Source organism: Eucalyptus grandis, chromosome 3 (genome assembly GCF_016545825.1).
Source record: "Eucalyptus grandis isolate ANBG69807.140 chromosome 3, ASM1654582v1, whole genome shotgun sequence".
In the NCBI taxonomy this organism is placed as follows: Eukaryota; Viridiplantae; Streptophyta; class Magnoliopsida; order Myrtales; family Myrtaceae; genus Eucalyptus; species Eucalyptus grandis.
Window position 1 is genome coordinate 58,361,724 of NC_052614.1, and position 13,627 is coordinate 58,375,350.

Here is a 13,627-nt window from a genome sequence, read left to right on the forward strand (position 1 = left end):
GAAGCATTTAACTTGTACAGATCATTTTCCCAGACTTTGATCAATTTGATCTTTAGACCCTGGTTGGATAAAATATTCTCGTACATGATAATAGAACAGCATTGCCATGAAGCAACCTTTCAATTTGATCCTTAGTTTCGCCAGTCTAATTAGGTAGTTCCATATCTGCACACAGATATGTTCATAAGCACAAAATAAAACACATGAAGAAGACATTACTGCCAATCTCGATGTAATTCCAGAACTTCAGAGGTTTCAAGTTCAAACTGAATGGAACAACATTTGTTTTTAAGCTTGGATTAGAAATATCTACTTGAGGTAAACCAAATTCACTAAGTAAATTTGGTTGAATCAATGATTTGACAAAAACATGTTCAGTATTCATGGATCTCGCTTAGTTAAATACCCAACCAGATCTTACCACCATATCTAGTATGCAAATTTCAAAATGCATTAGTATGCCTAAAATCATTGCCGTATTCTTGATGACTAAAGGATCCATTCGTCGATCTTATGACCTAAATAATCTGCATTGGATGACAGATCAAAATCTCCAAACACATTCTGCAAGTTAAAGTGCAAGATCAAGCTCAACAGAGGAACCAAAATCTAGTTAAGAACTACTTCAGATATAGTTTCGTATTAAATCTATCAGAAGATGGATATATTGCCGTGCCGCAAAGCCTAAAGATGAGATTATGCACATCATGCCAAGAGGATTCAACAAGGCCTCCTTTGACAGTAATCATGCCCTGGCCCCTGGCCTCCACATCGGTAGCAGAATCGAACTCCACACCTGTTACAGTTGCAAGAACAGAACCAAGACATTGAGCATGCTTTCGGTTTCAGTTTCAGCCATCACATATTGACAGTTTTCCTTTATTCACAGGTACTGAAATAAATAAATAAATAAAGGTAGGTGTTCACAAGTCAACGGGTCTTCAAAACTTCAAAAATATTGCACTCCCCATTTGAGCAGACAACATAAAAATATCAAAAAATATAAGCAAACATGATGCACGCATTGGGCAAATAAAGCTACACGAAAACAATTGACAAGGAAACTCAAAGCTAGCACTTTGGTGTTAGACACTACAAACAGAAGACAACACCACGGTAAACTTACCATACAAAGAACAACAGAATCACCATAGGCGGAGAAATTGAAGCGTAAGCGTAGTAAAAGAATCTGGAAGCAGCAGTTTCAACAGGATTTGGCAATTTTCACAATCAACAAGAGTAAACAAACACGAGAGAGCTTGCAGAGTAAACGGCAGACATCTATAAACAATAAGCTAATACCTCAATTGGAACTCACCACCACCGCAGCCTCAAGCAATTCAACCTTGGACAACATCTAGATTTAGCAACCTTTGCCCTTTCTTCAAGCGTGTCTATATAACATATACAAGTTTTGACGAGATTGAAAATGAAGGGTAATTCTCGTGAAATTAACTCTACTTTCACAGAAAGACTGCTAATCCAAATGCAATCAGTGTTCGTTCATCTACTTACAACATCTGTGGTACACAAATAGCTCAGAGAACTTGATGGCGAATGAAGCAAATGCGAAGACCCGGTACACCTTCACCAATCCATTAACCATTATTAACCTTTTTAGTTTTTTTATTTTTCTTTTTGGGAAGAAAAAACACCTTTCATTGAACCTGTGTATACAACTGTGGCTAAGGAGGAATCCAAGTCCCGTGCTGTAGCATGAACTGAGAATTTAAACATGACTAAGATGGATTTGCACAGGCATGCCAAAAACCAATGAAGGACAAGCAAAGTACACCAAGCCACACAAACCCAGAAAGAAAAATAAAAAGACAGTAGGAATTGTGATGGCAAACTCATACAACTTTTCCAGATTTCACATGAACTGTTTTGGTTAGGGGGAGCCAAGGGCAAAACCAACCTGCACCTCACGTCCTGGCAACCAGAGATCTTCTGAACGTAGAAACTGCACTTGGGGCACCTCCTCCAATGCTTACTCTCCGCCAGCTTCTTCAACATGATGTCTTCCCTCTCCCTCTCCCCCTCCTTCAACCCCTGAAACTCCTTACACCCAATCTCCGCATGCCACGGCACCCTGCACTGTGCACAGAACAGCCTCCGGCAGTTCGGACACTCCGATTCCCTCAAGACGGCCGCACACTCGTCCTTGATCAGCAGGGCCGAGCAGTCCTTGAACGGGCAGTAAAACCTCTCCGCCTCCAGGATCAGAGCTTCACACAGCGCATTGCCCCAGCGCTCGAACACCTCCGGAGGGAGTATCGACTGACAGTACCCCGGCTCCAGGACGCCGCCGCAGCCCGACACGGGGCAGCCTATGCGCGTCACGTTGTCGTGGAGCTTCGAACTAACGTACTTAGTGACGCAGTCGTTGCAGTACGCGTGACTACAGCCCTTGATCCGGAACAGCTCGCCACCCATCTTCGGCTCGACGCAAATCTCACAGATGAACGAAGGATCCGGCTTGGAATTCGACGACTGACCACGTTCGGTGACCGACGAGCCACTGTATTGCTTCTTTCGCTTCCGCGAGGACGACGACCTTGTTCCGGCGGGAAGCGAGTCCAGGACTCGCACGTCGTCGCCGTCCTCGTTGAAGCTCCGGGGAGTCGTTTGGATAAGAGAAGCGGCGATAGCCGCGTAGAGGTCTCTGTCCTCGTCGTACTGCTCGACGAAGATGGCGTTGGACTTACTGTCGCCCCCGCCGGCGACCGGAGCGAAGCGCGATTCCGGCGCGTCGTACGGGTCGACGTCGACGACCTCGGCTTCTTGCGTCGCCATGGATTCTTCGTTCGAGGCCGCGGTGCGTCGGTCCGCGAAGCAGAAAACCGAAAACGGCGTACCGTTTCGCTTTTACAGGGTTCATAAATTATCTTTGAGGAAAATTTAATTTAAATTAGGCAATTAATGATATTATGGGATCTTATCGATAGGATGTTCGATCTTAATTTTGCTAATTCGGTATGCGGTTATTATCTTCTACCGCATATATAGGGTTTTTTCAAAATCTTTCCATTTTTAAGCTTTTTTGAGTTTTCTCTTATATAAGTAACATATTAAGCATTTGAAGTTGAAAATTGCCTTAACAACTAACAAGTCCACATGTGTCTATGGAAAAAAAAAAAAATCAAGTGCAAGGGTTTGAATTATTACGAGAAAAGGGATTTATATAGTTGCAAGATAACAAGGTTTGAATTTTTTTAAGAATGCATAAATAAATATAGAAACAATGCGGTCCATGATGGAAATTAATATTTTGCACAATTTTCACACTTTTTCTTAATTCGCTGCACTCTTATATTGATATCAATTCACTTCCATTAATTTATTTTCCTTTTATAAGTTCTAAAAATATATAATGGCATGAATACGATTATCCTCCATCTTGATAGCAAGCAAAGGATTTTTTGAATAATTTTTTTTTCGGCAATAGCAAGGTTAAAATCTTTTATTTACCGATTTTATTCCATCTATGGTATATTGCACTACATCATGATCAAATTGCAGATTTCTTAAGATAACAAAATGTAGATTGAGCTAAGATTATGCACTCCTTGATTTAAGGACTTTCATAGATCTTTCTCTCTCTCTCTCTCTCCCATCTGTAATTTCCTGTACATGAGAGAAAAGGCCAGCTTAAAGTTATAAAGTTGGAAGTTCGTCATTAAGCAGTTAGCTCGTGTATAAGTTTTGCCGTCTTTCCACATCTATCTACACGAATCTGCTTATATCTTTGCCAACATAAAGTAAACTCCATGAAGAAGACACCATCGGCAATATCAATGTAATTCGAGAGCTTCTGATTTTGAGTTCAAATTGAACGAAACCAAGTCTATTTTCAAGCTCAGATTTAAATTATGTACTTGAGGTGAACTGAATTTTAACTAGTAATCTTGGTTTAATCGATGATTTGATAAATACATATTCAGTGTTTAATGGATCCTGCTTATTTAAATGTCCCAATAGGATCTTGGCGCATAATCTAACATGCATAATTCAATAAATCGCCTTAGCATGCCTAACTAATCTCACACCACATGGATGGTCATCGCTAAAAGATCAAAATCTCCAAGCACATTGTATGAGTTAGTGCAAGATTCAGCTCAGCAAAGGAGGCAAAATCTAGTAGCCTAATACTTCAAAAGTTTTTTAAGGGTTTAGTCGCAGTATTTGATGTGTGACGGGATGTGTTTTGATTGACAATAAGAATTTTGATAGATAACTTCACGAGTCAAAAATAAAAGACAGTGAGATAAATGAAGTTCACCGCTTAAACATAAAAAAGATTAAGTCACCCATCAAGGATAAAAAAAAAAACCTTCGTGATAGGATAAATTCACCACCAATGCCTAAAAGAAACCTAATAAAGGCTTTCTTGATTCACCATCTCAGAAATTTGAATAAAAAAACCTAAAATAGAAAATTGTTCACTTGAGGAGTATTTCACATATATTTAAATTCAAGCCTGTGTCTAGTACGAATAAGATTATATGTCAAACAAAAGAAAGTCACTTTTGGGATCCTGAAAACCAAAATAACACTTGGGCTGCATTTGGTCCAATGGATAAAAATCCATGATAGGATAAATTTTATCATATCCCGTGTTTGGTAGAAATTTGCCTGGATAGGATAAGGTCGGATATAAATGGGATATAAACCGAATAAAAAAATTCAAGAGAGGGTGAGATAAGATCAAATAGGATTTATTTTATCCGAAACATAAAACCCTTTTTTTTTTCCTTTTCCGTCCTTCACCCAAAGACGATTTTCCAAAGTATCAACTTGAAGCCTTCTTCTCAATAACTCTTCAATTCTCATCGAACTTTTCAAAGCTTTCTTCCTCCACTAAAGGTAAGACCCCCGTCCGCCGGCGATTGCCCACCAGTCGCCCTCCCGATCGATTCCCCCACCACGATGCTTTTCCCGCTTCGATTGCGCACCGGCCGCCAAGGCCGCCGGCGCCCCGATTGTCCCCGTCGCGCTGTCAAGTCCGGGCGGTCGCAGCCCGTTTCGGCGCCAGGGATGCGAGGAAGTACGTGAATTCTTCTGTTATTGTGTTTTTGACTTTTTTTTCGTGGGATTGGGAGGGTGGTGTCCTTTTTTTTTTTGTCTGCTTGCAGTTATGGGAGGTGGGATTGATTGAGGCGAATGTGGCTAATTGCTTTTCGGTTTTCGTTTGAGCTCCGGAGGATGATTTTGGCTGGGTCTAGCGGTTTGGATCGTTGCGGTTTCCGTTTTTATTAGGGCGGCGTTCGCGAGCGCGGTGATTTCTGCCGGGGGTTTTGATTGGCGGGGAAGAGGGAGTTGGTGGTTTGGCTGGGAGATTGGGGTTAGCTGAGTGGAGGAAGAATTTAGCCGTGGAAATCGGAATGTGGGGTTGGCATCACGGTCCTTGTGCCTTGTTTTTCTTTCCGTGTTGAGTTCGGTTGTTATGTAATGGTGTTGCAGGCTGCGTGGAGGTGTGCCTTGTTTTTCTTTCCGTGTTGAGTTCGGTTGTTATGTAATGGTGTTGCAGGCTGCGTGGAGGTGTGAGGTGATGTGGTTTTGGTACAAGTCCGTATTGTGTTCGTCAATTGGAGCTTTACGGCGTAAGCAAGATAACTTTGCAGGTAGGTCCATGGGGGATTGGATTGTTGCGTGAGTGGGCAAACGGTCTTGTGCTTTGCATCTAATGTTTTGAGGTCAATCTGTAGCGCATTTGCTATTTTGTCAATAGTGCATTTGCTGTTTGAATTACGATATATTGGATAAGATATAAGGATATCCGACTTTAAATCTATAGTTCACCAAACAAACAGTAGATTGAATAGGAGATGAGGATATCCGACTTTAAATCCGTAGTACACCAAACAGTTGATGGGATATAATGAAATCCATGAATTTCTTATTTTATCATATCCAGTCCTATCCCGTTTAAATCCGGATGACCAAACGCAGCCTTGGTGTATTTTACATAATTAAGACTCTTGAAACTGACTTTATAATAAAGACCCATAAAAACTAGGACTAAATGCATTTACCAAAGACCAAATGCATGTACCTAATATTAGACGCTCCAAATTCATCCGCTAGCCTTAGGAGACGAATAACCACCTTAGAAAATCAACAAACAGCCATGGACATCGATCAGAACTGCTTCCAGTTGAGCTTGAGCTTGATAATTGTTCCATCGAGCCTGATGCTCCCCGCATCAGGATGTATATACTATACTGCCATGCTGCAATAGCATAAAGAAGAGATTATGCCCATTGTGCCGAGAGGATTCAACACCGACAGTTATTACAATAATGCGACAATTTTGCCTCGGCTCCACATCGGTAGCAGAATTCAACTCCACACCTGTTACAATTCCAAGAGTAGAACGAAGACATTGAGTTTGCATGGTTTCAGTTTCAGAGCATCATGCATTGACAGTATCCCTTATTCACAGGGATTGAGAAATGGAAAACCAGTAGATGATCACAAGACAATGGCTCTTGAAAACTTGAAAAACATTGCACTCCCCAATTGAACAGACAACAGAGAAATGCAAAAGAGATAACCAAATATGATGCACACATTACAGGGGGAAATGAATCTACAAGAAAATCTTGACAAGGAAACTCAAAGCCAGCACTTAGGTGTTAGACACCACAAACAGAGGATTTTCACCACAGTGAACTTACCATACAGAGAACCATAGAACCACAGTAGCCAGAGAAATTTAAGTGGAAGCATAGCAAAAGAATCTGGAAGCAGTATTTTCAGCAACATAGACAATTTTCACAATAGGCAATTTTCACAATCCACGAGAGTAAACAAACATGAGACATCTATAAACAACAAGCTAATAACTCAGTCGAGACTCGCCGCCACCACCTAAGGCCTTGAATGACATCTAGATTTAGCAGTAGTTTCAGCAACATGTCCATATAACTATGCTTGTGCATCAAAATAAACTGGGCTGAAGGGTCTAACATGTAGCGAATTCATACAACTTTTCCAGATTTCAGATGAACTGTTTGGTCAGGGAAATACAAGGAAAAGCCAAAAGCAAACCAACCTGCACTTCACAAATGCGCAACCAGATTTCTTCTGAACAAAGAACCTGCATTTAGGGCACCTCCTCCAGTGCTTCTTCTCAGCCAGCTTCATCAACATTATGTCCTCCCTCTCTCTCTCCCCCTCATTTAACTCCTGACACTCCACCCCTGCATGCCAGGGCACTTTGCACTGTGCACAGAACAATCTCCGGCAGTTCGGACATTCCGATTCCCTCACAACCGCCCCTCCATCGTTGATCAACAACGCTGAGCAATCCTTAAACGGGCAGTAAAACCTCTCCGCCTCCAAAATCAGAGCTTCACACAATGCATTGCCCCAACGATCAAACACCTCCGGAGGGAGTATCGACCTACAATACTCTGGCTCCAGAACGCCGCCACAGCCTAAGACAGGGCAGTCTATGTGCATTACGTTGTCGTGCAGCTTTGAAGTTACAAATTTAGTAATGCAATCATTGCAATATGCGTGACTACAATTCTTAATACAAAACAGGTCACCGTTCATCCTTGGCTCAACGCAAATTTCACAGATAAATGAAGGATCAGGCTCGGAATTCAACGGCTGATCTGCTTCGATGACCAATGGCTCACTGTCAGGCTTCTTATTCTGCTTTGGCTTTCGCGAGGACGACAATGGAGCCAGCTCAATCTTGGTGTCCTTCCTCCCTCTCTCCCCCTCATCTAACTCCTGAAACTCCTGAAACTCCTGACACTCCACCCCTGCATGCCAGGGCACTCTGCACTGTGCACAGAATAATCTCCGGCAGTTCGACACTCTGATTCCCTCACGACCACCCCTCCGTCATTGATCAACAACGCTGAGCAATCTTTAAATGGGCAGTAAAACCTCTCCCCCTCCAAAATCAGAGCATTGCACAAAGCATCATCCCAACGATCGAACACTTCTGAAGGGAGTATCGACCTACAATCCTCCGGCTCCAGATTGCTGACACAGCCCGAGACAGGGCACTCTATTTGCATCACGTTGTCGAGCAGCTTTGAAGTTACGAATCTAGTAATGCAATCATTGCAATATGCGTGACTACAACCCTTAATACGAAACAGGTCGCTGCTCATCCTTGGCTCAACGCAAATTTCACAGATGAATGAAGGATTGGGCTCAGAATTCGACGGTTGATCTGCTTCAATGACCAATGACCTGCCGCAGGGCTTCCTCTTCCGCTTTGGCTTTCGCGAGGACGAAGATGGAGCCAGCTCAATCTTGGTGTCTTCCCTCCCTTTCTCCCCCTCATCCAACCCCTGAAACTCCTGACACTCTAACCCTGCATGCCACGGCACTCTACACTGCGCACAGAATAGTCTCCGGCAATCCGGACACTCCGATTCCCTCACGACCGCCCCTCCGTCGTCGATCAACAACGCTGAGCAATCGGTAAATGGGCAGTAAAACCTCTCCGCCTCCGAAATCAGAGCCTCGCACAACGCATTCCCCCAACGGTCGAACACCTCCGGAGGAAGCATCGAGCTACAACACGCCGGCTCCAGAACGCCGCCGCAGCCCGAGACAGGGCAGTCTACGCGCGTCACGCCGTCGCGAAGCTTCGAAGCTACGTGTTCAGTAACGCAGCCGCCGCAACATGCGTGACCACAGCCCGCGATACGAAACAGGACCTTCTTCGTCCGCGGCACGGCGCAGATTTCACAGACGAAGGAAGGATCGGGCTCGGAATTCGAGGGCTGACCTGGTTCCGCCACCGACGAGCCGCTGCAGGGCCTCTTCTTTCGCTTCCAAGAAGACGAAGACGGAGTTCCGGCAGGAACCCGGTCCGGGACTCGCACCTCGCCGTCGCCGTCGCCGTCGCCGTCGCCGCCGCCGCCCCGCCGCCGCCCTCGTTGAGGCGTTTTGACCTGCTTTGGAGAAGAGAAGCGGCGATCGCGTCGTAGAGGCCTCCGTCCTCGGTGTACTGCTCGACGGACGTGGCGTCGGGCTTGGCGTCGCCTCCGGCGGCGATCGGAGCGAAGCGCGACGCCGGCACGTCGCACCGGTCGGCGTCGGCGACCTCGACGGCGAATTCTTCGGTCGCCATGGGATGCTTGGTCGTGCCCCGCGGTGGGTCGGTCCAGGAAGCAAAGGACGAAAGCGAAAGCGGACCATTGTTACGCTTTCTCAGTTCATAAGACTGAGGGAGTGGAATAAAATAAAAATTATTTTAAATGAGGAAAATTTAATTTAAATTAGGTGTTGATGAAACTATGAGAACTGATTGTTATGATGAAATTTTTTTAAAATTTTGTTAATGCGTTTTCAAGATTTTTCATTACGCTTTTTGAGTTTTCTCTTTTAAGAGTAATATATTAAGCATTTAAAATTGTAAATTAGGTAAAAAAGTTCAACATGTGTTTCAATAAAAAAAAATAAAGGGAAAATTTCAAATAATAACCTGAATTGTTCTTATTTTTCAATAAGGGCGTGAAATCACTGGGATTCGCCCCAGTGGCCATCCTTCCAACATGGAAGGGGAGGTGAGGGTTCAAATCCCCACATTCTCAGTGAGGGATGGGTGGGGACGCGTAAGTTTCAGGAGTGAGTTTCGACTTCCACGCCCTGTAAGAGGCAGAGCAAAAGTCTAAGAGTGAGTGTAAAGTTAGAATAGAATATGACTAACCAAAAAAAAAAAAAGGCGTGAGGTGGATTTTATTTCAAATAAAAGCTTAAAATGACTATATCAATCCCAAAAAAGAACATAAAATGGTTATGATTATTTCAAATAATGACCTAGCTTTATTGGCTCTTCGGTTGATAAAATATTTCAGCTAATAAGAGATATACTCGTTAAAACACAAATTAAATTAGATTAAATTAAAAAAAAAAAAAAAGGAAAAACATAGGCTCCTCTTATCTATGGCCATCGCCCCATCAGCGGCAAAGGCCGATGGGATCGTTGGCCCTTGGGTGAAGGTTGACGACCCTCGCCAATCAGAGGTGAGGGGTTACTAACCCTCATCAAAGGCGGAGAAGGCAACAACCCTCTCCCAAATCTAGGCCAAGATCACCCACCCTCGTCCAGCACCCCTAAACTTAGGGTGAGATCCGAAGGTGCTGAGCAAGGGTTGCAAAGCCAGCATGAGGACCAGCGATTCTGGCCTAAATATTGGAGAGGCTCACCACCCTCTCCCACTTTTAATGAAGACTTGTTGGCCCTTGCTTATGCGCCAACCTTCGCCACCGCCCCACTAGCAATGAAGTGGCGGCCATAGGCCCCTCCTGTCTATGTTTTTCTTTTTTAAATTTTTTTATGAAATGAAAAAAGAAAGAAAAAAAAAAGAAAAAAGGAAAAAATTAAATAGTTTAAAAGATGAAATTGCCCTTCATAGTCACTAGTCAGTGAGTTCAGGCTCTTATTTGAAATGATATTTACTTCAGACTCTTGTTTGAGAAAAATAGGATACTTCATATCATTATTTGAAACAATATCCATTTCAGACTCTTATTTGAGAAAATAAAGGCACTTCAAGCCATTATTTAAAAATTTCCCAAAGATAAATTCATGGGTTTGAATAATTTTGATAAAAAGAATTTGAATTATTGCAAGATATTGGAGGCTTGAATTCCAAACGCATAAATAAATAAATAGAGAAGCAATTCAACTCAATGAAAATTAAATTTTTTCTTGATTCTCCTTATTTTCGCTTCCACTGATTTAGTCTCCTTCTATAAGATCTAAAATATATGATGGCGTGAATACGTTTAGGACCATAATTTTTTCGCTCCTAATTTAGCTAAAATACTCCTTAATAAAGTATCATGACCATTTCATCTATCGTTTGTCCCACCTTTAGAATCTTAAAGAGTTTCCTTGGTGTCTCTTTTTTTCCTTTATTATGGTTTTCTTCTTTTGTAGGACCCACTTTCCTTTGTCTTTCTCACTTTCTCTCTCTTGCTAACAATTATCTTTCTCTCTTGCGTAAGTAGTAAGCAGTTCTAAATTCTTTACAAGTTTTACTTGAAACTTGAAACTACTATCGAGTAAAGATTTCTCATTTTTTGAAGCCTAGAATCTACCCGTCAAAATTTGAAACCTGAAGCATATCCTATTACTAGTTCTATAGTCCAACGGATTTGTTTTTTCTTTCATTTTTAGTTAAATAAAACGAAAATAAATGCAACAATAATGAACAAGCTTAGACATGTTTGGCTTCTTAAAAATGATGGAAGAGCGGCAAAAGAACTTATTAAAAAGAAATATACCTATTGACTGTTAACTTCAAATTTTTCTAGCATTTATATAATCATTCATCTATGAGTTCTCCATGGTTATTTCATTTATCCCACAAAGGAAAGAGAACAAGGATGAATATAAGTCCTTGTAGACTATCCAAATATCTTATTTAGAAGATACTTACTTGGGAAGAATGATAAAGCAATGGGAAGACAAAATAAATTTTACTCATTAACCCGACGGATATCTTACTAAATTACATAACAAATCATGGGAAATAAACTCAAATTCATCTCTTGTTTGTCTTTGCAAATAGCTCATAAGTTGACTCACAAATATGCACGACTTAATTAAACAAATGGATGGAGTCCATTAGTATTATGCTCCGTAAATTCGATGATGGAAATCCCATAAGAACCAAAACAAATTGGTAAAGGCAAAAAGAAAAGCAAAAGGCATAAACAATTTTAGGTTTAGGAATCCTAGTCTAGTTCTGGTTTTGGTTCCCGATTCCAGTTCCAAAAAAAAAAAGAAACCGGGAACTAAGACCTCCCTCCCTAGAATGGGGAACTAAACTAGTGGTTCTTCGGTTTTGGTTCTACTAGGGAATGATGCTCATCCCTATTACAAATGCCACTTCCATGCTTTTTGGAAAATGCACACTACTCCTAAGGTACGACACTTTTTGTGGTTACTATGTCAAAATAGTTTAGCAACAAGAGCTAATCTGCATCATAGACATATCATTGACAATCCAAAATGCCCTATTTGTGATCAAGACACCCCTAAAACCTTGGAACACTTGTTCCTGTTATATCCCTAGGTTTTGCGTGTTTGGAGTAATCCCCAGATCAACCTCCCCATTCAAACTCAACATATAAGGAATATCACAACTTGGATTATAGAGCATGCCGGTGATCAGAAACCCTTACCTGGTCTGCCAGTGATCGCCACAGTCCTTTGGCACATCTGGAAGGCTCGAAATGCATTTATTTTTGGACAAAAACATCTTGATCCTCATCGTGTGGCTGAAGAAGCAATGCTTCAATCTCGTGTGGATTCTACTGTTGCTCGTTCTTCCACCTGCAAAGCTACTTTGTTTCAGCATCACGGATCTAGATGGAGACCCCCAGATCCGGGGGTTTTAAAGGTCAATATCGATGGATCTTATCAACTGGGAAGCAGGGAAGGGACTATGGCTTGTGTGTGTCGTGATTCGCAGGGACAACTTACCGATGGCTTCTCAGATAGTTTTGCTGCCTTCTCGGCTCTGCAAGCGGAGATCCACGCTTGCTTGCTTGCTCTTCGTCATTTGATTGATCAAGACCTCTCTCATGCTGCGTTAACTCTTGAATCGGATTGCCAGACCCTCATCGAGACACTAAAGAGTCAGCACTTGCCGCCATGGCCAGAACGAAGCCTCTTCTCCGAAGCTGCCTTCTTTCATTTTTTCCCAACCTTTCCCTAGCCTTTTGTCGTCGTGAGGCGAATGTTGCTGCTGACTGGGCTGCGAAGGCCCATAGGGTTAATTCCAAGCGAAGTAATTGGGCTGTTTTTCCCCCTCCCCCTCTTTTAGATCTTATTTACGATGATGCAATAGCTGCTGCTTGTAATCGATTTGGTCCATATATATAATATTTTCTATTTGACAAAAAAAAAAGGGAGTCAAGATTGTTATGTGGCCTTTGAGCGATGATTTCGTGCTACGGTAATAATCGTCGCACCTAAGATCCGCCTCCATGACAATTGCCACATTGCAGGTGCAAAAATCAAATGTGCAGGTGAAAAGAAGTCTATTATACAACATAGATTTGCGAGCAAAATGATTGCGATCAATGTGATGTCTAAAAAAAATTGAAACAAAATATAAAATAAAAGTACACCCTAAGTACCAAAACTTGGCATGAGAAGATACTTAAATGCCAAAAGTTAAAAAAATGATAATTAAGTGTCACATTCGGTGAACCCCATCGGAAATCCTATATTGCAATTTTTTGTTAATTTTGCCCATCTACACTCACCGAAGAGCCGACTCAACAAAGAAACGCAAAAGCGACGTCGTTTTGATATAAATTTGAATTTTGATTTAAAAAAATTAATTAAATTAAATATAAAAATTTAAAATTTTAGAAATTAAAAAATAAATAAATTTAAAAAAATGGAAAGAAAGAAAGAAGATGAACATTTGCAAGCGCCTCTCTCTCTCTCTCTCTCTCTCTCTCTTTATTTTTTAAAAATAAATTTAGTTTAAATTTAATATAATTAATTTTTATATTAATTATTTACCCACGTCAATGTGCAAAACAATATCGTTTTGCACTTACCTTGTCGGAAAATCGCCACGTCAGCATTTTGGTCAAATTTTCTCACTGTTGGCACTAAATGATC

At 41.7% G+C, this 13,627-nt stretch overlaps 3 protein-coding genes across 3 annotated transcripts; all 3 read right to left on the bottom strand.

Moving 5' to 3' along the window:
• Nucleotides 1-595: 595 nt before the first annotated feature.
• Nucleotides 596-2,819, bottom strand: LOC120286131 (probable E3 ubiquitin-protein ligase RNF217). The gene is made up of 2 exons (XM_039308194.1): nucleotides 1,919-2,819; nucleotides 596-796 (listed from the first exon to the last, which is right to left on the bottom strand). Exons 1-2 carry the CDS (start codon nucleotides 2,794-2,796, stop codon nucleotides 721-723), a joined length of 954 nt encoding a protein of 317 aa, XP_039164128.1. The 5' UTR covers nucleotides 2,797-2,819; the 3' UTR covers nucleotides 596-720.
• A 2,978-nt stretch (nucleotides 2,820-5,797) lies between these two features.
• Nucleotides 5,798-9,166, bottom strand: LOC104437955. Its single transcript, XM_010051011.3, has 2 exons — nucleotides 7,058-9,166; nucleotides 5,798-6,354 (listed from the first exon to the last, which is right to left on the bottom strand). Exon 1 carries the CDS (start codon nucleotides 8,538-8,540, stop codon nucleotides 7,740-7,742), a length of 801 nt encoding a protein of 266 aa, XP_010049313.2. The 5' UTR covers nucleotides 8,541-9,166; the 3' UTR covers nucleotides 5,798-6,354; nucleotides 7,058-7,739.
• On the bottom strand, nucleotides 6,090-7,467 carry LOC120292001 (E3 ubiquitin-protein ligase RNF144B-like). Its single transcript, XM_039309842.1, has 3 exons — nucleotides 7,058-7,467; nucleotides 6,299-6,354; nucleotides 6,090-6,232 (listed from the first exon to the last, which is right to left on the bottom strand). Exons 1-3 carry the CDS (start codon nucleotides 7,465-7,467, stop codon nucleotides 6,090-6,092), a joined length of 609 nt encoding a protein of 202 aa, XP_039165776.1.
• Nucleotides 9,167-13,627: the final 4,461 nt, after the last annotated feature.

Bases quoted from the DNA above. Each gene is read 5' to 3' on its own strand.
- LOC120292001 (XM_039309842.1), bottom strand. From the start codon at position 7,467: ATGCACATAGACTGCCCTGTCTTAGGCTGTGGCGGCGTTCTGGAGCCA. The intron at 6,355-7,057 runs GTTGGTTTGCTT...GAATTGTAACAG, and splicing joins TGCGCATTTGTGAAGTGCAG to GTGTGGAGTTGAATTCTGCT. The intron at 6,233-6,298 runs GTAATAACTGTC...ATGCTATTGCAG, and splicing joins GGCAAAATTGTCGCATTATT to CATGGCAGTATAGTATATAC.
- LOC104437955 (XM_010051011.3), bottom strand. From the start codon at position 8,540: ATGCTTCCTCCGGAGGTGTTCGACCGTTGGGGGAATGCGTTGTGCGAG.
- LOC120286131 (XM_039308194.1), bottom strand. From the start codon at position 2,796: ATGGCGACGCAAGAAGCCGAGGTCGTCGACGTCGACCCGTACGACGCG. The intron at 797-1,918 runs GTTGGTTTTGCC...CAACTGTAACAG, and splicing joins TGCCAGGACGTGAGGTGCAG to GTGTGGAGTTCGATTCTGCT.